Genomic DNA, 24330 nt, shown 5'->3' with positions numbered 1-24330 from the left:
CATGTATATTCTTTTATCATGGCACCTGTAAAACTAAATTGCACCTGTTTTGGTGAGTGGCATGGCCACAATAGAAACTGGGGCTTTTTCCATGAGTTCTGAGTATTCCTTACATCCCACATGCAATCAAATTCCAGGGTTTATCAATTACCCTTCCATATCTTGCTTAGCAAGACTCCGTATGATCCAGCCCCTGGCCACTTTTCCTACTGCAGCTCAAACCTCTCTTCCTTTGTTTTAATATACTCCAACTGCCCTGGCTTCCAGCATTTCTCAAACTTGTCCAGCAGCCTGTTGACTCAGAGCCTTTGCACTTGCTTTTCCATCTGCCTGGAATTCTCTTTTCCCAAATATTCTTATGAATTGCTGCCTTATTTCCTTTTGCTGTTCAAAAGTAACAGCAGCTTCATTTCTCTCTATTTTTTTTTATCTTGAATTATTTTCTTCATGGTTTTTGGGAATATAAAGTTTTCACCCTCCTGGGAAATAACTGCTTGTTCATTATAGCAAAGAATAATAATCAAAACCTGGGCAGGAATACCTTGGAGATATGGTGGGTTCAGTTCCCAACCACTGCAATATAGCAAATGTTGCGGTAAAGTGAGTCACACAAATTTTTTGGTCTCCCAGTGTATATAAAACATATGTTTGTACTATATTGTAGTCTAATAAGTGTGCAATAGCATTATGTCCAATAAAACAATGTATATACCTTGATTTTAAAATGCATCATTGCTAAAAATTGCTAACCATCATCTGAGCCTTCAGCGAGTTGTAATCTTTTTGCTGGTAGAGGGTGTTGCCTCAGTGTCTAGGGTTGCCGACTGTTCAGGGTGGTGGTTCCTGAAGGCTGGGATGGCTATGACAATTTCTTAAAAATAAGACAATGAAGTTTGCCACATCAATTGGCTTTTCCTTTTACAAATGATTTCTCTGTAGCATGCCATGCTAGCTGATAGCATTTTACCCACAGTAGAACTGCTTTCAAAATTGTAGTCAATCTTTTCAAACTCTGCTGCTCCTTTATCAACTAAATTGATGTAATATTCTAAATCCCTTGTTGTTATTTCAACAATCTTCACAGCATCTTCACCAGGAGTAGATTTCATCTCAAGAAACCACTTTCTTCGCTCATCCATAAGAAACTTCCTTATGCTCCTTATCCCTTAAAGTTTGATTATGAGATTGGAGCAGTGCAATCACATCTTCAGGCTCCACTTCTATTTCTAGTTCTCTTGATGTTTCCACCACATCTGCAATTAATTACTCCACTGAAGTCTTGAACCCCTCAAAGTCATCCATGAGGCTAGGAATCAACTTCTTCTAAATTCCTGTTAACGTTGATATTTTGACCTCTTCCCATGAATCATGAATGTTCTTAATGACTTTTAGTGTGGTGAATCCTTTCTGAAAGATTTTCAATTTACTTTGCCCAGATTCATCAGAGGAATACACTATCTGTGGTAGCTACAGACTTATGAAATGTATTTCTTAAAGAATAAGACTTGAAAATTGAAATGCCTTCTGATCCATGGGCTGCAGAATGGATGTTGTGTTAGCAGACCTGAAAACAACATCTATCCCATTGTTCATTTCCATCAGAGCTCTTGGGTGACCAGGTGCATTGTCAATGAGCAGTAATCTTTTTTTCTGAGCAGTAGGTCTCAACACTGGGCTTAAAATATTCAGTAAACCATGTTGTAAAGAGATGCACTGTCATCCAGGCTTTGTTGTTCCATTCATAGAGCTCAGGGTGAGTCGATTTAGCATAAGTCTTAAAGGCCATAGAATTTTCAGAATGGTAACTGAGCACTGGCTTCAACTTAAAGTCACCAGCTGCCTTAGCCCCTAACAAGAGAGTCAGCCCGTCTTTTGGAGTTTTGAGCCAGGCATCGACTCCTCCTCTCTAGCTGTGAAAGTTCTAGATGGCATCTCCTTCCAGTATAAGGCTGTTTTGCCTATGTTGAAAATCTGTTTAGTGTAGCCACCTTCATTAACGATCTTAGCTAGGTCTTCTGGATAACTTGCTGGAGCTTCTACATCAGCACTTGCTGCTTCACCTTGTACTTCTATGTTTTGGAGACAGTTTCTTCCTTTAAACTTCATGAACCAACCTCTGCTAACTTCAGACTTTTCTTCTGCATCTCCCTCACCTCTCTCAGCCTTCATAAAACAAAAAAGAGTTAAGGCCTTGTTCTGGATTAGGCTTTGGTCTAAGGGAATGTTTTGGGTGGTTTGATCCTCTGTCCAGACCACTAAAACTCTCTCCATATCAGCGGTAAGGCTGTTTTGCTTTCTTCTCATTCATGTGTTCACTGGAGTAGCACTTTTAGTTTCCTTGAAGAACTTTTCCTTTGCATTCACAACTTTACTAACTGGTGTAAGTGCCTACCTTTCAACCTATCTCGACTTTCCACATGCCTTCCTTGCTAATCTTAACCATTTCTAGCTTTTGATTTGAAGCGAGAGATCTGCAACTCTTCCTTTCACTTGAACACTTAGAGGCCATTATAGGGTTATTAATTGGCTTAATTTCAATATTATTATGTCTCAGGGAAAAGGGAAGCCTGAGGAGAGGGAGAGAGATGGGAGAACAGCCTGTCGGTTGGATCAGTCAGAACACAAACAACATTTATCGATTAAATTTGTCATCTCATATGGACTCTGTTCATGGTGCCCCAAAACAATTAACAATAGTAACATCAAAGATCACTAGTCCCAGATCACTACAATAAATAAATAATAATGAAAAAGTTGGGAATATTATGAGAATTACCAAATTATGACACAGGGGCATAAATTGAGCAAATGCTGTTGGAAAAATGACACCCATAGACTTGCTCAACATAGAGTGGCCACAAACCTTCAATTTGTAAAATATACAATAAAGTGAAGTGAAATAAAATGAGGTGTGCCTGTATTAAGCTTGTTTAATCAGTCTGACTGATTACAAAAGTGCACACACTTCTGAAGGGAAATCGGCAACATCCCCTGCAATCAACTCCTGAAAATCAGACTGAAAATCAGATAATCAGCAACAGCTTCCATCCAGTGAACAGATGTCTGAGAGTCAGCCAGTGAGCAACAGTCTTACTCTGGTAAACCTGCTTCCATAGCTAAAGCCAATACTCCAGATTCTAAACTCCACACTTTTCCAAAACCCTTTGTAAGTTCTCTGCTTATAAACTGTGTCTTATAGGCTCAGCCCTCCCTTGCCTTAGCAAGAAATACATTCAGTTTATTATTTTAGATATTGAGTGATAGACTCTTTATTAGTATTTATGATCACCTATAATTACATGATATTTTTGTTCCCTGTTGGTTTATTATCTATCTGCATTAGGATGCAAGCTCTAAGAGGGCAGGTACTTTGTTGCTTTGTTCACTGCTGCAACTTATTGACGACATAGGTGCCTAGCACATAATATGAAATTTACAAGTATTTGTCGAATGCATCTTTAGAGTAGGAATAATGGCCACTTAGCATAATATCCCCACTGCTAATACAGTGCCTATTACACAGAAGTAATTCCATAAAGTATTATTTAGATGAATGAATGAATTCATTGTCCATGCAAGTTTCAAAATATTTGTTAGGGATATCGTAAAGTAAACCAGAGATTACTCAGATCTCTGTGGGTCCATATAGTTCTCATAAACTCATCTCTCTCTCCAGAGATACACTAGATGAAAAGATGCCCACCTGGCTATTTGACATTTCCTTTTGGAAGACTTAGAGGCATTATTGGTTTAATGTGTTTAAAACTGAACCCACACTCTTTCTTTACCACCAAACCAGATCCTCTTCTAATGTTCTCTCTGTCACTAAATGTTATAGGCCAGAAATCCCCTTTCTCCCTTGAACGTCCATTTTCAACCCAGCATCAAGTAAGGGTGATTTTACCTCCCAAATATATCTTGAATCTGCTGACTTCTCTCCCTTTACATGAGCATCACGTTAATCAGAGCTACCATTAGCTGTCGTCTAAACTACTTTAGTAACACTAATTGGTCCATGAGCACCTTCTCGAGGCCTCTCACCAATCTAATCTTTCATCAGTCAACTCTCTCCTTATAAACTTTTATCAGATGGTTTGCTAATAGAACAGAGTTTAAAATCTTCAACATGGCCTCCAGACTCCATTCATTCTCATCTTGTACCACATTCCTCTTCATTGTCTAAACTTGTGTCACTGGCTTTCTTTAAGTCACTTGAGATTATCGTGTCCTCCTTTTCCTCCATCAGAAAGCTTTGCAAATGTTAGTACCTCAGCCTAAAACATTCTTCCTCCTGCTCTGACTTATTCTACACATATTAAATCCACCATCATTCCCTCACTCCCTGACCAAGTCACATACCCCTACCTTACTGAGAACCTTGTCTATCTCCTGTAAACACTTCTCATGTTGAAAATCTAAGTTCTGTTTGTGTCATTATTGGATTAATAGCCATCTCTTTAACTAAACTGTAAGCTTCATGGGGCGGGGGCACTCTATTTTGGGCATATAGGAGGGAGTCAAGAAGTATTTATTACATTAATGAAAAAATGAATGAAAGGGAAGAATTTGAATCTGGTCAAGACTTTCCCAGCATATTTCAGAGTAAACAGGGTTGGAACCTGTGTTCTGAGAGCATAGTGGGCCAAGGAAAGACAGTGAGGAAAAATGTCATTCTAGAGCTGCTTTCTTTTCATTAAAATTTTCACTGAAAAGCAAGAGTCTCCCTAGTCTTTTGTGGGCTCATGTTTGGTGGTAAAGACAAAAGTGGTGCATAGAAGACATTCAAAGATCAATTTCATCTTTAACAAAGAAGGAGAGAAAGGATGGGTCCTAATCTGTTGGAGTGAGCAAATACTGTAGCAGGTTTTCATTTAATACGGCCAACTTTAAAATGAGTGTTATATTCTAAGAAGGATTTTGATTCTTGGGGAGTCTCCATTAGATGTAGGTATTAAGTAGCTCTTTTCACTAGTTTTAGGGTTCATTTAAATATTTTAAAAATCCAAAACATTGTCATATTAAAAGGCAGTATTTACAAATGGTGTTTTCTTTCTCCAATTCTTGCCTCACTGTGAAAGTCTCAACCACTGCTGTGCTGCTGTTGTAACATGAATTACAAAAATCTTTCATTTTGGAAATCAAAGTGAAGGACAAGAAAAAGCCCCGAAAGCAGGATCATCTTTAGGGAGAACATTTGGGACATGGAGGGCAGGGTAGCATGGGGAAAGAGAGGTTGCCAGGCAGCCTTCCACATACTGCTTGATTTTTCTTTGTTTTACTTCGTTTTGTTACCCCACCAGAAAGTCACAGCAAACATAGTGTCTGGCATGTTTGTGTAACTCTAAAGTAGAGTCTATATGCTGCTTTGCTTAAAACAAATTTGTTTCCTCATTTTGAAAAGGGAGAGGACTATTGTCATTCATAAAAAAAAGATTTTTCTTTTGAATGGATTTTGGAAGCGTGTGGACAACTAGACATAGTAATCTGGAGGACTATGAAAACATTAACATGGAAGGCGTTAATTGGTTGAATTGGCTGTGTTTCCTGACATCTGTATTTGCCTCATGTATTAAGGCTTTGTTTCTTTTTGTTTGCTTGTTTTTAAGGCCTGGAGTTGTCTATTTTTCAGAGCCTCAGATCCCTTTTTTGACTGAACTTCTACTGCAAATAGATAAAATTCCTGCTCTATACCACTGCTTTATTGATACTAACTTAGAAGTCTATTAATATGCTTATTTAAATCCCTAGCATGGGTATGTATTTAAAACATGCTTTGATTTGTAAATATTATCTTTTTTATGGGATGTAACTGTGCCTTTTGCCACTAGAACAAATTGATTTCATCTATCTTCCATCTCACCTTTAAACGTGTTATTTACCCAAATTTTAGCTTTTCCAACATAATGTAAAAATGTCTCACTACAATAAGAAGATTAATAAACAAAGTAAAAAAGACTATTTATGAAAGAATACTTTAGAAATCCAGTCCTTTTGATTAGTAACCAGCCCTAGTACCAGAAAAACTTCAAAGTGCTCTCTAAACATTGAATTTTCATCAGTGATGCTGCAAGCCTTAGCTCTCATCTTTCATGCTTACCATGCAATAACTTCAAAAGGATAAAAAGAAAGAATGGTAATCTCTCCAAGCGACACTCTGCTAAGGCCAGTCATCTTGTCTTTAGCTATCATGCATTCACAACCAGATAATTGCTTCATTATATTATGCTTTAATAAATATAATAATTAACATTTTGTTACCAAAAAAAAGCCAATACTCAAGCCATTCAGAAATGAAATCCAGAGCCCAGGGGATTTCTAGAAGAAAATGAAAAAGAATTAGCATCAAATATAGACCTCTTCAAAGGGAAAGAGATCATTTAAACTTGTCTTTTACTTACTGAAATCTGTTCTGCATATTTTATTGTTTTTGTCATCTTGCTTGTTATAATCCAGCTAGCGAATGTTCAAAGAACATAAAATCCTACAAATAAATAAATGGAATATGAGTGAATTTACAAAAAGGCAACAAGAGTCTCACATGTAAGCTTTGATTACATAAAGCAATTATGTTTCCCAGTGGTGCTCCAGGAACAGGTGATTTATCAGTAGGAGAGAAATCAAAGTTTTTCGCTTCATGACACTTAGATGTCTAATTTACAGAGTACAAGTAACTTGGAAACCTTATCTGAATCAACATGGTATCACCAGTCAAATTTGGGGTGATCAAGACTTTTTAGAATTAGATTGTAGGGCAGTCTGGGTCAGCGTGGGAAGTTGTAATAGACTCTGACCTTTAAACAAGAGGTAGACATATCATTATGGACTTTGTGGTCAGTAACTCGGCAGTCATCTGAGGAAGTATACCAGAGGGAACTTTGGCGGGGAGGGGTCAGAGTTGTGTGTTGTGTAGTGGTAGCCTCAAACAAGAAGAGACCAATAATAAGATTACACTTGTGAATTTTGCTGTTTGGATCGGGGAATATCCTCACACCAACAGCTTTCTAAAGATCTCTCACCACAAGGTAATAAAATGGAGACAGCAATAAAGACAATTCTTGGTGACAAATTATCTTAAAAGCTATATTGTCCAAAAAAGTGCAAATATTTTATGATATTATGGTTAAAAAGGAAAGGAAAAGCAATGGATAGGAGCTGTCTGATAGTCTCAGTGAGTGTGTTTCTCCCTCAGACACTGGAGTTAAAAAGTTATCCTTTCAGATTATTTGGATGTTATCTAGATCAGTACTTCTTCAGTTTATAGGCATAGGGAATTGTTGACAGTGCATTTTTGCCATCAGCTTGTTACATAAAATAGGTCAGTAGGGCAGATTAAAGATAATCTATTTTTAATATAAATATTAAGAAAGGGGCTTAAACAGGCCAAATTAAGGTTTTGGGAAAAGGGCGTGTGTGTGTGTGTGCACGCGTGCGCACCTTTACGTGCATGCACGCACATGATCGCTGGCGTGTTTGGTGTCGAAATGCAGAAATCATCAAAAAATAGAAGGGGTGAGCAGGAAGTGGCAAATTAAAAGCCTTACCAAACACGTAAGGAGAGTGGGAAATTGAAAAAGTATTAGGTGACAGGCAAAATTGACTGGACTTGGTTAGATCTGTAGATGAAAACGGGAATTGAGGGTAAGTGATGACTTAGTAAGTATAGAAACCTAGCTCTCTACGTATTAATTCTATGTCTACCAATGATAGGGAATGAATAAGTTAAAATAGTTTCTCTAAGCTGCTGGAGAAAAAAATCCTAATATATATATATGGTTTTTTGTTTGTTTGTTTTTTTGGCTGCACTGGGTCTTCATTGCTGTGCACGGGCTTTTTTCTAGTTGCAGCAAGCGGGGTCTACTCTTCGTTGTGGAGCACGGGCTCTAGGTGCCCGGACTTCAACGTTTGTGGCTCATGCGGGGGCTCAGTAGTTGTGGCTCGCGGGCGGTAGAGTGCAGGCTCAGAAGCTGTGGTGCACCAGCTTACTTGCTTCGCGGCATGTGGGATCTTCCCGGACCAGGGATCAAACCTGTGTCCCCTGCATTGGCAGGTGCATTCTTAACCACTGTGCCACTAGGGAAGTCCCCTAATATATATTTTTAATTAAACTCTAAGTATCCATCAGTGATGTCACCGGGGAATTATTTTTAGTTAATATAATTCCCAAGTGTCTCTAGAAGAGACTAAGTAAATAGGAGCATTTTTATTTCCCCCACAGCAGCACACGTTAATATCACCATAAGATTAGGATCCTAAAACCCTGAAGAATAACAAAATATGAGAGGAGGAATGTACGTTTATTTTATAATTCCATGAGCTTTTGTGAATGCACTGAAGATGGTAAGCAATGAGGGAGATATCAGAAGGAAAGTCAGGAAAACCAGCCCAAAGGCCAATACCTTGGCACTGGTATTACTTGACTTCTGTTCTCCTATCACCAATCTAGAAGAAAATGTTTTTTAATGAAACTGGAAGTTGACAAGAAAGGACAAAGACATCTTATCTTTGTACTAATAGAAACTGATACATCTTAACTCATCTCTGCCTACTCATGTATCTATGTACATATTGGAAGGGCAAGAAAACAGTACTTTTCACATTCTGAATATCACCTAACTCCTTGGTAAGCTCTTAAGCAGTTCTGAACTTTACACAGGATAAATAATATGATATTTAAGTTTAAATATTTTTCAGTGAAAGTGAAAATAAGCCAAAAGTCTAAATTAAAGTTGAAAGAGAAGGATAACTCATGTTTCGAGAAATGATGAGTAGGATGTTGACGGGGTATCAATCCTCGAGGAAGAGGGGGTATGAGGGCCACTGGAGGACACCTGCCTAATAGAAATGCAGGCTTGTACATTCTGACTTCTGAAGAATGTTGGCCCCAAACTAACCTTCTATGATTAAACTTACTCTTTGGAGTAAATGCTGTGTAAAACGGGATTGGCTCTATAATAATCAACAAGGGAAAAGGAAAGAAATAAATCACCTTTACTCTTTAAGACTGCACTTACAAAGAGAAAACAAGCACCAATCATGGCTGCTTTGACTGTCACATCTAGATCTGCAGGAACGTGAATTCCAAAGTTGTCAGCATTGGTGAAGACATCGTTTACGAATCCTGACCAGTACTTTGAAATCTTCCCAATTGTAAGCTTTTCGTTAATGGTCTTCACCTTTGAGAAGAAAATAAGAAGTTGTAAATTTGAAGGTGATACAGATGGTTTTACATTTCTTCATATATTTACTTCATGAGAGATAGGAATTATTTTATTCATCATCTTTAAATGACAGTTCGATGGTACTCATTCCTTTATATAAGCATAGGTTTGTAGATTTAACTTTCCAGTTTACTCTTCAGGAATTTTGCTTTTCTGACATTTTTTAATCCATTGTAATTCATTTATTTTTTTTTTCTTTTTGTTTTTGTATGCAGATTGAGAATTTAATAGCCTCAAGTAATTGAGGACAGGCTACCACAAGATGGCAGCAGGTACATAGTCTCAATTATATGGTCTAACCATGATTCCTTTACCTGAAGTCCAGATTTTAAATCTGAATTCTTCATCAAAAAAGAAAAATATGTGAAATATTTTAGAAGAAATTTTTTAGAAAAAAATAATTTCTAAGTACAATTTATAACCTTTTAATTTTTATTGCTAAGATTTTATAATTACTAATATGTTTAAATATTATCAGTCATTGCTCAATTTCATTTTTATATTATACTCAGATATTTACTAGGTCATTCCTTTATAACTAACCCTAAGTCCTATTTTTCATTCGAAAAATTCTCTGGGCTAATGTACCACACAGGAAATTCAGACTAATTTGACATCAAAAGTCTATAGTTCTTTTTAGCTAGAAGGAATCTACAGTTAAACTTTATCCACTATTCATTTGCTTGCCCTGTTTCTCATTCAAAGGCTGAAAGTGATTCAGTATAAACTTTCACTTTCTGTATGGGAGTAGAGGATAGAAAATAGAGAAAGTTACTTAGGCCATGTCTATACCATGAATAATGAAACTCTTAAGCTCTCCTCAATCATAGGGCATATTTTTATCCTTTACTCTTAGGAAAGTTATACCAAGTCTTTTTGGCATGGGCTGGAGTTATGACAGCTCATTTTGCAAAATGTACATTGTATTCTAGGTGAATAATGTTCCCTGAAATCCTGCAACTTTAATGTCTTATGTGGGATATACATGAATGAATGGACTGAAATGAAATGAAATGAAAAAGAAATACATACTTTAAATTAGACTATATCCTCTAGGAAAATCTGTTAAGATAGTTCACATTCTTACACATTGAATTTGCAAGTAATTAGTGTTTTTTAACATTCAATTTACACAAATATGTTTACATGAGAATAGATTGTTTTACAAAATGAAGTTAGCAAGTCTTATGAGCATAGCTTTTGAATTAATGGTATTTTAATGGAGTGTGCTCTTGAGATCAGGACTGGATATGTTACCACCAGGGATGTAGGAAAGAAGATGTAATTTTGGTGATTCTGAACTAAATATATTTGCTTTATACCATAGGCACTATATTCCACATAAATCAAATTTTTGTAGTATGTTTTAAAAAAATTCTTGAACTTACTATCTCTGGAATTATGAGTTATTATTGGCATGTACAATATTACTTGTTACATTATTTCACAAATACATAATTTTCTAAATTTATTTCAGAGATGTTTCATGATTTGAACATTTTAAAAATTGAATTATGTTGCAAAAAATCAGGACCTAGGTGAAAACGGTCCTTCATTTTGTCAATCATACCTCAAAATCCACATCGCCAAAACAGCCACATGTTGCACAAGGACCAACAATTTTCAAAATATCTTCTTTGTCTGCGTTTTGGATTGCGAATTTAGGCAGAAAGGGGTCCCACTTCTGTGCAACATAACCAACTATAGTACCAGGAGGGGCTTGGATTTCTAACTGTAAGAAGAGATAATAAAATAAGATTTCCTAAAGTTGTTGTATTTTAATTTTACTATAATGTCAGCTTACTTCTAAACAGTATATAAAAGCTTCTAAATAGCTGCTTTTATCTTATACTGGTTTTTTTTTTTATAATTTATAGAAACAAAGAAATTCACTATATAGATATGTGTTCTGCATTATGCGCTAAATGTCCATGTCTTTGATCTTCCTTCCCTAAGGAGAACCTATCCCAAAGCTGTTTTCTGACCCTGGGACACTGGCTTCTTTGCCATTTTGTTCCAAGTACAGTAATTGATCAAGTATTGAAGATGTTTCCATCCCCTCTCAGTTGTGGCCACAACACACATCTATTTTTAAGCGTCACTTACTGATTATTATGGACTTTTTTCTCTTTGGATTGCCAACTTCTAGCTTCTCTGTGCTCAGTTAAAAACAAATGCTTCTTGCTCAGTTAAAAACAAATGCTTCTTGCAGAGTTACACACCAATTTGATTTGTTTCATTTTGTCCAAAGTGTTAAAGACTAGCACTTGCATTTTCAGGGCTGACTTTAGTATTTTACTCCATCATCCTTTATTCCCCTGATTTCTTTATTGTCCATAATATTCTATTTCAACATATTTATGTAACCAAATCAAATACTTTGTAAAATAAGCTGGAAGTGGGTGAAAATGATGAACATTGTTTGCTTTTAGATCAAACCAGCGCTCATCATCTGATCTCCTTTTGTCTTTCCTTATTTGTTAAGTTCATAGTCTTATGTGTATGTCTGTAGTGTTTTCAGATGGACAAATGTGGTTTCAACAAGTCTTCTTAGAATTATATAGATTTGTTCTAGGATAACTTTTAAAGTAACTGATGTGATTTTAACCAAATTAAAAAACATATTAATCAGTATTAGGATGCGTCTTATGGTTAAGTTATATGACATGGAGCTACTTTGAAATAAAACATCAATTATCAGAAATTTTCAAATGGGCATATATTCTGGATTATACTAAGTTTAGCATCTTGGGGCATATTAGATCTTGAATATCCCCAGTAAAAGTATAAAAATTCTTGGGCTCCGTATATAAGTACCTTAGCAATCCTATCACTTAGCCAGGTAATTGCCTATAAATGGAGAATTAGCTTCAATATATATTGTGAGAAACTTCTCTAATTAAGGAGAGTTCCACATTACTATTTATTTCCCTTTGTGCTACGTAGACTATTTATACATAGGTCCTCAATAGAGAAGCTTGGGCTTGAATAAAGACACCTGGATCAAGTTCCATTTATTGTATCTTCTAGATGTGTGATCATAGGTAAGGCACCTCCACTCTCTAAGTCCCAGTTTCCTCAATTGCAAAATGTAGAGAGTAAAATCTATTCCTTCTAACTTGTAGAGGTGTTATGATATCAAAAACATCAAAGTAAGTATATTTTCCATATCAACTTAGCTGCATCATGTCAATGAAAGTTATTACTATAGACCTATTCGTGATGAAAATCTATTATATATTAAAAATATAAGAATCAGATGATTCCCTCTAGAACAAGAACATAGTCTTTGCTAAACCTTGAAGTTTGTCATAAATGGGTGAATGGAACCTGAGATTCTGTACTAAAAATAATACCTACCCAAGAGAATACTTTAGAAGAGTTTAGTATCACTCAGCACTCCCTGAACTTTGCACCAATAAGAGAAGAAAAAGGGTAGATTTGCTTAATGGTGGAACTTATAGCTATTACAATTACGTGGCTAATACAGAGATTCAGGAGGATGTGTCTCATTTACATGATGCATGAGCTGTCGTTACCGATTAACATCACAGAAGCCACTATAGTTTTTGGTTGGAAAGGAAAAAAAATTTAGTGAATCACCAAATCCTCAAGCTGTTCTGATCCTAAAGGAGCAACATTCTAATTCAACCAATTGAAAGGTTAATTGCCCCATATCTCCAGATGATTGCCATTTATTTAAGAAATAATTGCTGATCTTTCCAAACATGGAAAAATACAAGCACACCCAGAGCCAAAGACTAACCTCTTGTAGGTAGCAAGGGCACCAGCAGCTGTTACACCTCAAGGGCCTGTTGACTGTAATCACCTCTCGACCGGAGTTATCGGTGATCTTCAGAGTGCAAGATCTCAGTGTGGAACAGAAAGTACGATTGAAGCAGATGCTTTCCTCCACTGCAAAGTAAATTCTTTGTCCCAAGCTGTTTTTAATCTCATATTTGTTGGAGGTCTCAGTGCCAAGTATCACTAATGGAGCAAAAAAAAAAAATTATCAAAATCATGCTTATTGCTTACTATCAGAACTTTATGTGAGTAAAAATTGTTGTGTTATTAAAAGAAAACAGAGTGTGTGATCAGTTATTAAGTATATGGTATCTTATTCAGACAAATCTACTTCCGTGCTCGAAATTTTGAGGATTTAGGCATAGAAATAGAAGTAAACTCTGAGAACAAAGTTGTGCAATTACTAAATTTTGATTACAGATATATGACCTACTTGGACACATATAGTACCACTTTTCAACTAGGGAAGCAACGTTGTAAAGAAGAATCAAATACTCAGATAATAATTCTATCACTGTTATGGAATTTACTGGGACAACTCACACTGATAGTAATGATTTTGTCTAAAATCTCTATCTGCTATTATATCTACAGCTGCATGCTATCTATTACAATTTTGACATATCTTAGTTAAGGACAAAAATACTTGATTAATTTGAATTCAGTTAGTCATCATTGTAAATTTGTGTATTGTTACATGATTTGCCTATTTGACGAATCTCTGACACTATGATAAAACATATTTTGTTTTGATGATTTTTTGTTATTTAGTCTCAACCTTGATTTCCATGTCTGAAATTACAGCGTCAAGAAAATTTAAACTATTAGCAGCCATGGAAATGACCAAATAGTTTTTATTACTTTAAGATTAAAAATAATATTAGATTCCTAATGACAATATCATCAAAGACTTGGGGAGTTTTATGCTTTTATGTTTATCTATATCAGACTAATAATTTTACTTTCAATATTTATTTTATAAAATAAGCCTAGTGCTCTTTTTAATCTATCTTAAACATTTAACTTTATCATTTATAAAATATTTAGATGTAAAGAAACTTCTGAAACTTAAAACATTTCAACAGTTTTAATAATTACAGAATATAATATACTTACTTCCAAGAAGCTCCACCTGCTGGTGTATAATTATCAGGTCTAACTGTTAAAAGACGACATAAAGGAAATAAAAAGTATTACATCACAGGTCTTTGAAAACCTTTGCAGCTATTACTATTAACCTGTTTACTAGACTACCTGAAATTAGATGATTTTCATGTTCTCTGTGAGGGAAATGGTTGAAAACAGCTCACATTTTATAATGAAAAAGAAGTTAACATGGTTTTTATTCAAGTAAAATTTAAAAATTACAAGAACCCTGAAAATTTCAAGGCAGAATTGCCCAGAATAACATTAGCAACTGTGATTAGCTCTGTGTGTTTTTCTGTGGTAGTCAGATAAAAGTGTAGCTCTTGGAAACAATATCTTTGAGAATATTTTTAAACAATCTGAATAAGAATGCCTATAAGGTTTTAAGCCTCTCTCTCTCTCTCTTTTTAAAAGAAATGAACCAAAATGAAACCAAACAGTAATGACCTGCCTGCATGGCCTCTCCACTCAGCCCTATAACTCTACTTTCACTCTGTCATGCAGTAACTCATTCCTCACAGCGATGAAACGTCTTTGTTAAAGCTGAAAAAAGCTATTCTTTAAAATTTTCTCATTCACATCTTCCTTTGAACTAGGGGAAGAAAACCCAGAAATCCTGCTGATGCCAGCAAAGTACCAATTTAAGCAGAAAAGAGTTACGCCACTAAATGCATGACACATTAAAACTTGCCTATGTAATTAGAAGTGAAGTTAATTTACAGAGATAAAGTAGCCACAGTTGAGGAGTGACTTATTAAACAGAATACAGTACAAACTGCTTTTTAAAGGAAATATTTAAAATATGTTCTTAGAGTGAATTTTATTTGTGTATGTTTTCATTTTGATATTCAATACTTGAAGATTCACTAAGGCAAAATCACTGAGTGCAATGCTGATTATTACTTTTTTAAATGCTTCATTTTCTATCTTGCCTTAAAATTTTCTTCACTTTATTCTCCCTTCACATTAATATACTCACTGATAACTTTTAAATGAAAGTAATCGATACTAACAGTTGGAATTGATCGGGCATCACAAACGCAGAAAATATAACATTACCTTATTTCCTTCACTCTCCTTGTATATCCTGAGGTGGAGGTAAAAACTAATATCATTTCTTCTATTTAAGTCTTATTATTGATAAAAGTACATGTGACCTCCATTTTAAGATTCACAAAAATATTTTTTCCAAAATTTATGATTTAAGATATTCTAAAACATATTTTAACAACTATGACAAAGTTTTTAAAAAAAATTTGAATCGGTCTTTGTTGTGTAGTATTGTTAGTTCTGTTCTCCTCTTTTGAGGAAAATGGAGAGTTGAGGAAAGAGAAGGGGTAAGCTTCAAAAGGACATGCACGATTATTAAGCAGTGGATCTATGTAGGAGTAACTTAGAGATAGAGAAGGAGTATGGGGACAGAAGTTAAGTTTGAGTTTAGGAGCTTTGACTATTTGTGTCATGGATCAAGTTTTCAGCCTTGAAATTTAAAGACTATTGGTTGAAAAGGGAAGTTGTACCTCTCTAATACCTAATAATAGCAGTTGTTTATTTAATGACTACCGTGAGGTAGTCACTGTGCCAGATTTTTTGACATAGTGTCTGATTTAATCCTCACACACATCAGAGAGCTAGATATCATTCCATTTTACATGTGAGGAAACAATCCCAGAGAGAGGAAGTAGTTTGCTCAACGTCACAGAGCATGTATCAATAAGTGGTCAGACTGGGATTTGAACCCAGGCAGTAATGCCGCTGATTTTGACGTGCTCTTTACTCTGCTCTACCACATCACTAAACTAATCTTAGGAACTGGGAGAAACAATTCTTAAGTGATGCTATGGGACTTCTGAGTACCTTTCCTCCCTATTTACTCTTATACTCACCCATCCTCTGTAATAACATTTGACTTAATCTACCTCTGTGGGCAAACGTCCTGGATTTGAGGGTCTTGGTTTTGGTTGTTCTTGTAGTTTCCTTTAAATCGCCCCAGGCCACTTATAAACCATGGTCCAAAAGAGCCCTTTTCATCTTTTGCTATTAATTGATGAACTAGGAATTGTTGGAAAGTCTAAAGAGATTGTGTCATGTATTCGGGTGTCAGGGCAAGTAAAGGACTCCTGAAGTATGAAAGGTATAGAATGGAAACCTAATTACAGCCTTGGATATGTAACTAAGAATCAATTCTTATGTATAATTTATCAGGTTTACAGGTATCATTGATTCCATTTAATACATGTAGCAAAATAAATGTGATCTTTACATGTGTCCTTGTAGACTTTGATTCACTACTCTTAGCTATAGGTGACTAAATTATAAATAGTTATCCTTTGACGCTTATAGGATATAATGTTATTGACTATTATGAACATGTTAATCCATCTGGAAAGAGAATGTATTGATTTTATTCTTAAGTTTAACCTACATGAACAACATATATATATACATGTCTAGACATATAAGTATGTGCATGTACATATGTATGTATACACACACACACACCGCTTGGGAGTTTATTTTCAAATTATTAATGGAAACATGATTTTCAGTAGTAGTCATTGGATAGTCTTGATTAAAGGAGAATAGATGATTTTTTTAAAATTTTACTTTGAGTTTTTTAACTTAGAAAGATTTTTATTAAATATTTTCCTGTTTGTTTATTGAAGCATGTACTATTTTCAAATGTTCATAGTTTTATTTAACCTTATGGTTTTAGATAAAAGTTAACTCATAAAATTCTTTATATATATGTTTCTTAACAAACTAGTAGTATTAAACTTTCAAAATGTGCATTCATCCTTTTCTATACGCACCACTTTAAAGCAAATTAGTGTTCTTTTAGTATAAAGATTATACATTTTCTTTCCCTTTGAAGTAAAATAGCCACCAATTTGTGGCATGTTTTTGGTTTCTGAAAAAGATTACCAAAGGTGTACGTTTGGAAAATTGACTTCATTTTAGAACTGCAGCCAACGGGTTCATATCTCTATCAAATATGAAAAAAGTGTATTCATGTCAAGCATCTGGCTCCGGGTGTGTCATCATTCATGGATGGAAGAAGACTATGTGATGACCATATGTGATCATCAAACCTCAGCCCTCTGGCACTGGTATATCACTTTTATACTCGGCGAAACCTTGTCTGACAACATTCCCAAACAGCTTGCAGCAGTTAATCAACTCTAGTCAGCTATTACAGCTGATCCTTCCTGCAGATGGAAGATGGTAGGTTAGCCTTTCCAGCTCTTTTACATATCTCCCTGAGCTCTCCAGTCTCTAAAGTACATTTGTCTGCCAGTGGGTTTCTGGAGAAGGCATCTGCAATTATAAACATTTTCCCGGGAACATATGCTGCGTGCAGCTTAAACCCTATCAGGCATAACAGAAATCTCTTGCACCTTAAGGGAATTAACACAGAGATTTGATTTTGATAAAGGAGATAGACTTTATAGTTTGAAAGAGTGCCAAACAAGCTGAAAATTGCAGCAGATGTGCTGACATCTCAATATTAGTGTAAGTGTATTTCTAATCTTTTGTAGGATAAATACAAAAGCAACAATAATATACATAAATATCAATTGCCGTTTATGTGCCGTAGAATTCAGGTGATAATATTTCTTGATTGATTTATTATAAGGCTTGAATCATTGCTTACCCTCCAATGACTAGAACAGTGGCTATACCTAATGATAATATGATCTTTCAAGCAAATTGGCCTGGAGATGCAAGAGCATCAGAAGACAATGCTAACTTGATAGGCTGATTTTCTCTTGGATTTCCATCCACCTTTTTGAGATTCAGTTGAAGATGTTGAGCTCTCAGCTCATTGCAGAAGTCTCTCCTGAGTACTTTGATCTTTAACAACGTTTCTCTTCTCTGTACACCTGCGCAAATTAAAATTGTGTGCTTATCTGGCTCTAGTACCCAGCCTTGCATTTTTTGTCATCATTTTTAGTCTTTGCCAATGAGGCTGCAGAACGTTTGGGTGAGAGGGACTAGGTTTTATACCATTAATGTGCCTTGATTAAGACAGGTACTCAATGTCCTTAATTAAATAGCTGTAGGTGTCTAGACATATTAGACAGTTTCTCCAGGCCAAATGTGCTGACACCTTGAGCAATGAGCAGTAAAATGATAAGTGTGCTAAACAGCTCAATCGAAAATGTTTAGTGTTCTTCCTCTGACAATTAAATAAGGAAATTAGAAGTGACCATAAAAGAAAAATGTTTCTTCCCAAATAACAGAAATAAATAAAAGACAGATTTTATAATTTCATGATTTATAATGCTTTTCTCACTTCAGTAAGTTATTTGTTGAAGTTCTTCAGCCTTGATTGAAAGGCAAGAAATCAAGTTTATATTCATTTTAAGGGCAAACACTTAGTAGAAATAGATAAAAGCACCTGGCTTAAATATTCTAGACCAGGAGGGAGACTCCCTGGTGGAGGGGGACCCCGCTGCCACACTTGGTTCCCTGGATTGGAAGGTGAGATGTGAAGGTCGTGGTCTGGGTCTGAAGCTCCCGGAAGAAAACCAGGCAGACTTCTGCTTCTTTGGTTCTGTGCATCTGCAAGAGAATGACCATCCCAGTCCGTATTTAAATGTAGGCCATTTTGTTTAGTTTGTCTTATAATATTTGCTTCCTCTTAATTCAGAGGGTAGAGTATCTCCCACAGTAGCCTCTCACTACGGTGCCCTTTCCTTCATTTTTCCTACTCACTGTCAGCGCCACTTGACCCCGAAGCCAGAGATAAAGGACTGTGGAAGACTACCAGAGGTAGTTGTGAGAAAAGTTGGATAATTTGGGCAAAATAAATGATTTTAGAAAGTATATTTTTTGAAGGCAAGTGAAACTTCTATTCAAAGAGCTAAAAGATTATACACTGCAAAAAGAAAATCAATGGCAAAAGAAACTAGATGTTCTCTACTCATAAAAGGATAACCTTAGACATAGGTTTTAAATCATAACTATGACTTTCAAGCATATTCTCCCTTCCTCAAATATTATGAAGGTGCCTCATAATTTCCAAGGATATTTTGTCTCTTTTTATCAATCATACTGCTATGGCTAGATGTAATTCAGGGCCCTTATACTTTAGCCTGCACCAGAACCAGCTGGGGGGCTTATTAAAACACCCATTGCTGGGCCACACTCCAGACTTTCTAATTCTGTTGTTGGAGTGGGTGTGGAGCTTGAGAATTTTGCAGTTCTAACTAGTTCCCAGGTAAACTAATGCTGCTGGTCTGACGATATATACTTTGAGAACAAATGGGAATATTTGTAACTAATTTATGAGCTTCTTAAGGGCAGTGTAATATTTAATTTAGCTTTGATTTCTCAGTGTTTGGTATAAAAGCATCCGAAAAAATTTTGACAGTATGAATCCCTTTGTAGCTCACAAATTACAAATGATAAAAGAATTACAGAGTTCTAAAATGTTTGGCTTTGATTTTTTAATCATCTGTTTATATTATATTATATTATTGCCAGGTAAAATTGTTACTATTTCAATTATCTCTTCGATTGAAATTCGGAGATTTGCTATTTATACTGCCTTAGTCTGGAGCCTAATATTATGCATAAGACATGTACGTGGTGCGTGCAAAATTCTTCTTCTTCGTTAAAAATATACTTTATTTCCTTTCTACTATTATTTTTCCCTTTTCTTCTCACATGACTGCCATTTGGCTGTCTCCCTCATTAGATACCATTATTTCTTTCAAAGACTATCAGTGTTTTTACTTCTCATCTTTATTAAGCCAAATTGTCAGAGTTCTCACATGTGCATTCATTTCCTTTACACTTTGCTGTTTTAGCTTGAGTGTAGGTATGGAGCAAGCAAGGTTCATGACGGGTGTTTTCAAATATCAGAGAAGCCATTATGAAGAAAAGTAATTTAGACTATTTTAAAAACCTATGGGGCTTCCCTGGTGGCACAGTGGTTGAGAGTCTGCCTGCCGATGCAGGGGACACGGGTTCGTGCCCTGGTCCGGGAAGATCCCACATGCCGCGGAGCAGCTAGGCCCGTGAGCCATGGCCGCTGAGCCTGTGTGTCCGGAGCCTGTGCTCGGCAGTGGGAGAGGCCACAGCAGTGAGAGGCAAAAAACAAACAAACAAACAAAAACGATGAATGGGAAGGACAAGGAAACTGGCTCTGGATTAATATGAGGAAGAAATTTATAACAGATGCACAAAGATTTGGATAAGCACTCATTGTACATATACTAAAATTGGAGTGACAGCTATATAATTCACAGTAGATGAGAATGGTCTCTCTTCAGCACTGATACCCAGTTCCATGTAATATGTGTGTGTGAAGGGGGAGGAGGTATTCTTCTGAATCTTTTAAACCTCTACAAAATAAATCTGAAGAAAGGACTGATTTTCCTTTGGAGATTATAAATTCCTCTTCATTCATTGCTTCTCAAGCACAGCCTGGGTGAGCATCTGAGAGGGATTAAAAAAGCCCAAGCAAACCTGGTGAAGGAACACAGGCACCTAAGGAGTGGTCCTTTGGACACTGACATAAACTGTTTCTAGTAACAATTGGCTCATTAAAGTCATGTGTACATTTAGTGTTAATGAGGGACATTAATTGCCAAATGATTCATTTATTCATTTAACAATAAGGTTGTGGGAAGAGACCAATATGGATTTCTAAGATTATACTGGTCTGTGACATTTAGAATTTGGACACGCTTTAGGGGTAGGAATGAATGGAAGCAAACCTGTCATTTGGCCCCATGAAAAGAGAGCTCCACCCTGATAATATTATAACAATTTGCTTCCCCAAAGGCCCCCATCCTGAACTTCTCTCAGATTTGGGGCAGACACAAAGGATATAGACTTTAGAATTCCTCTTGCTCTTAGCCCTTCTCGAGAGCTACTAACTGAGTAAACGGAGAGGAAGACTAGATAACACCATGTAAAATCTGGGAGAGGAGCAAATGGCCCCTACCGCAATAACAGCTAGAAAATAATAAAAGGCAACAAACATCCTTTCTTTGGCATTAGTGCCAAAAACACTGTTGTCATTGACTTTCAGAGAAGCAGAGACAAAATTGTGATCTGGGGAAAACTAGTTCATAATGATAACATTCAGAACAGTGCTTCATCTTGGGAGTGGAGGTGCATGGCTATTGACCAGAAAGGGAACTTTATGAGGTGCCAGAAATGTTCTGTATCTTGATCTTGGTGGTGGTTACACAAGTGCATCCTGATTTTTAAAATCATGGAGCTTAAGTTTGGTGCCTTTATGCACTTAACTGTACACATGTTATCCTTCAATTAAAAAAAATGTGTAGGGATTAATTTCTAATAATAGCTGATAGAAGACTATTAGATTCTCTCTCATAGCCAATTTTATTGTTGAAAAGATTAGCAAATTACTCCAATTTTATCTTGTAAACTCTTTTGCTGTGACAGAACGTGGTAGATTCTTGAGTGTCTGGCAAGTGGCTCTACATTTCTGACCCAGGTCTTTAGGTCCTTAGATGTCATGGCATTAAGAGATGTTAATGCACTGGGGCCCAGAGCAGATCATGTCCAAAGTCTTTACTGGGGAGTAGAGGCTCAGTTAGAGACTGCTGGGATCACCATTCTGAGATCACTTGCTTTCTCTTCTGGGATTTCAGCTCACGTTGGAGCAGCACAGCCTCTGAAGACCTAAACTGAAGCTTCTGTTCAGTTTAGATCATCCTGGAAACTCCTGTTTTTCTCAAACTTAAAGTCTGAGACCAAGCTGTTCTTAAATTGTGTTTATTTATACTAAACCAGGGGACTCCAGACCACACAAATATTTCCTCAGTTCTAATGGCATCCAGTATCCAGACTGTCCTTTGATTTAGTGGTGCTGATTGACCTTCCTACAAAATGTGTGAAATGTCTAATTAGCCTGTATTCCCTGGAAAAATGCTAATTGCCAATACAGTTTCATGGGCCAGAAAACATCACGACATTATAAATAATGTCTTTAAATATATTTGAATAAAACTCCACAAAAATATTTTAGGTAAATAATGATGTTAAACCAACTTGCCCCCTAAAACCAGATTTCTAATTCAAAAGGAAACTTCATTTTTCACTTCTTTTAAGTAGTATAGGGTCTCTCACAGATGTTTTACCCACTTCATCTGTTAAATATTTTGAGTGAGATGGAGCAAGAGTGTTAGTTTTCTACCGTAAGTTTTGCCTCTAAGTTTACTCTTGAGCCCCTATCATTACTGAACATCACTGCTTTTTTGGTAGATTAATCATATTTTGATCATAATATTGCTTTCTAGTCACAAGTTTCTTCAGAGACTCAGACCACCAAATGAAGAAGGAACTCCTTTGAATTTCTATCTGGCTTTGAATTTCTATCTACTCTTTTAAAAATGTATAACTAGCTTATAAATATTTCACATACTCTGCAACTCTTTCCCTTACAGGCTGCAGTTGTTGCTGTAACTCTTACTTGATAAAGTGATGAAGTGTTTTGGACTAAGTCTTAGTGTCAGTCTTAAATGAAAGAAAGAACTTGTCAAGATTTTTTTTGTCTGTCTTCAAATATAAAAATGAAGTACACATGTATTAAAATTCATAATTTTGATGTTTCACGTCTATATTTTACAATTTGTTTGAGCTTTCCCAGTGATACTCAGGGACTGGTGTATGCTACATGTTGACAAAAAGTGAAAAGATTACTTCCTTTGTTCCAAATTAAATATCATCCAAAGTCTATTTTGATAAAGGAAGCAAATAAGCATACATGTTTCTCTGAATGGATCATTAATTTAATTTAGGATATTTTAAATTGTGAATTCTATTATCCTATTTGTAATTAGGTTAAAAGGTTTCCACCAATTATACTAATCATAATTCTTCACTTTCATTATAGCCTAGAGTTTAATGGTTTCTTCTGATAATGGAATCAAAACACATTATAATTTCATTTTTATATCATTTCACAAATATTTTTTGTGAGATTGCAACCCATTACCTAAAACAAGCACATCCCTTGTCTTCTGAGAAGTTCTTTAAGTGAGACAACATTAATGATATTTGCAGTTTTAGGGATTTGAGGAAAACTTACCAGTTCCCCCTCCCAAAGTCTTTAATCTGCTTGCTTAGTTTCTGTTTGCTTTTTAGATATAATTTACCATCAAAGAAATTTTGAAAGATTTTTGCTTCATAGTTCAGAAATCTTTACTTCTAGTGCATTAAATTTACTAGGATTTCCTGAAAACACATGTTTAATTCTCTATAATAAATGGCTGTATCTCATATTTTAAACAACAAATGGGAAATTTTAAAATATTGAACTGTACTTTAACACTTTTTAACTTACGTGTGAAAAGTTTTCTACAAATCCCTTGAAACTGGGAATATCAACTTGTCTTTGTGTTTGGCATTAAATATTCCCATTCTAAATTTTATTCTGCAGCTTTTCACATCAAGTCACTAGGTTTATATTTATGATAACAAAAACACTGTTTGCATCTTAACTTTTACATTCTATCAGATAGAGTGTTTTTTAAAAAATGTAATGCAACATGCTCCTTGGAGTTCAAAGTTAAAAATTCCAACGTTGAAAAGCACTAAATGACAGGTTTTAAAGTATCAATCTCACCGATTGTAACACCCTTAGAACTGTGTGTTTTCAGTCATAATATAAGGAAAAATTTATTAGCTGCCTATATTTACTCTTACCTTTAGAGGCCATGAATATGCTGAGTCAGTTCTTCAAAGGCATGCAGGTTAAAAGAAAAGGCTCCTCTTGCAGCAAAGAGAGAAACACAGCAGGCATAAAACTTCAGAGGGTATCTGTATACTTCTTGTCAGCTTACAAATACCGGAGGAACGGAGAGCCTTGCTGTTTCCAGAGTGCTGTATTTTATCATTTTGAACAACAGGGGGAGACAAAGCTATCATCAAAAGTAAACACTATTCAGAAACCATCATCCCACTTGGTGGCTGAAGGACCAATTTCAAAATAATAAAAACCAGGAAGGAAAATATACAACATACAACATTCATTTTTATGGGCCTTATTTCCACTTAGTGTTTAAAAATTACTTCTTGGAATATATATTTTTGCCCTCACTACTATAATAGAAATATTCTACTTTTCTAATTTCTAGAAATCTCCTGTACCAGAGTCTGTGATAAAACATTCTTATCA

At 35.6% G+C, this 24330-nt stretch overlaps 1 protein-coding gene across 1 annotated transcript; it reads right to left on the bottom strand.

The window, feature by feature from the left end:
- Window positions 1-6442: 6442 nt before the first annotated feature.
- PLSCR5 (phospholipid scramblase family member 5) lies at window positions 6443-23871 on the bottom strand. The gene is made up of 7 exons (XM_019934125.1): window positions 23859-23871; window positions 18571-18734; window positions 14139-14181; window positions 12985-13205; window positions 10789-10950; window positions 9012-9173; window positions 6443-6481 (listed from the first exon to the last, which is right to left on the bottom strand). Exons 1-7 carry the CDS (start codon window positions 23869-23871, stop codon window positions 6443-6445), a joined length of 804 nt encoding a protein of 267 aa, XP_019789684.1.
- Between the last annotated feature and the right edge of the window lie 459 nt (window positions 23872-24330).

The sequence above is a fragment of the Tursiops truncatus genome, chromosome 4, assembly GCF_011762595.2.
Source record: "Tursiops truncatus isolate mTurTru1 chromosome 4, mTurTru1.mat.Y, whole genome shotgun sequence".
NCBI classification, from domain to species: domain Eukaryota; kingdom Metazoa; phylum Chordata; class Mammalia; order Artiodactyla; family Delphinidae; genus Tursiops; species Tursiops truncatus.
This window is presented reverse-complemented; position numbering and strand designations above follow the sequence as displayed.

Bases quoted from the DNA above. Each gene is read 5' to 3' on its own strand.
- PLSCR5 (XM_019934125.1), bottom strand. The intron at 13,206-14,138 runs GTAAGTATATTA...TTGCTCCATTAG, and splicing joins GCAGGTGGAGCTTCTTGGAA to TGATACTTGGCACTGAGACC. The intron at 9,174-10,788 runs GTATGATTGACA...TTCTTCTCAAAG, and splicing joins TTGGCGATGTGGATTTTGAG to GTGAAGACCATTAACGAAAA.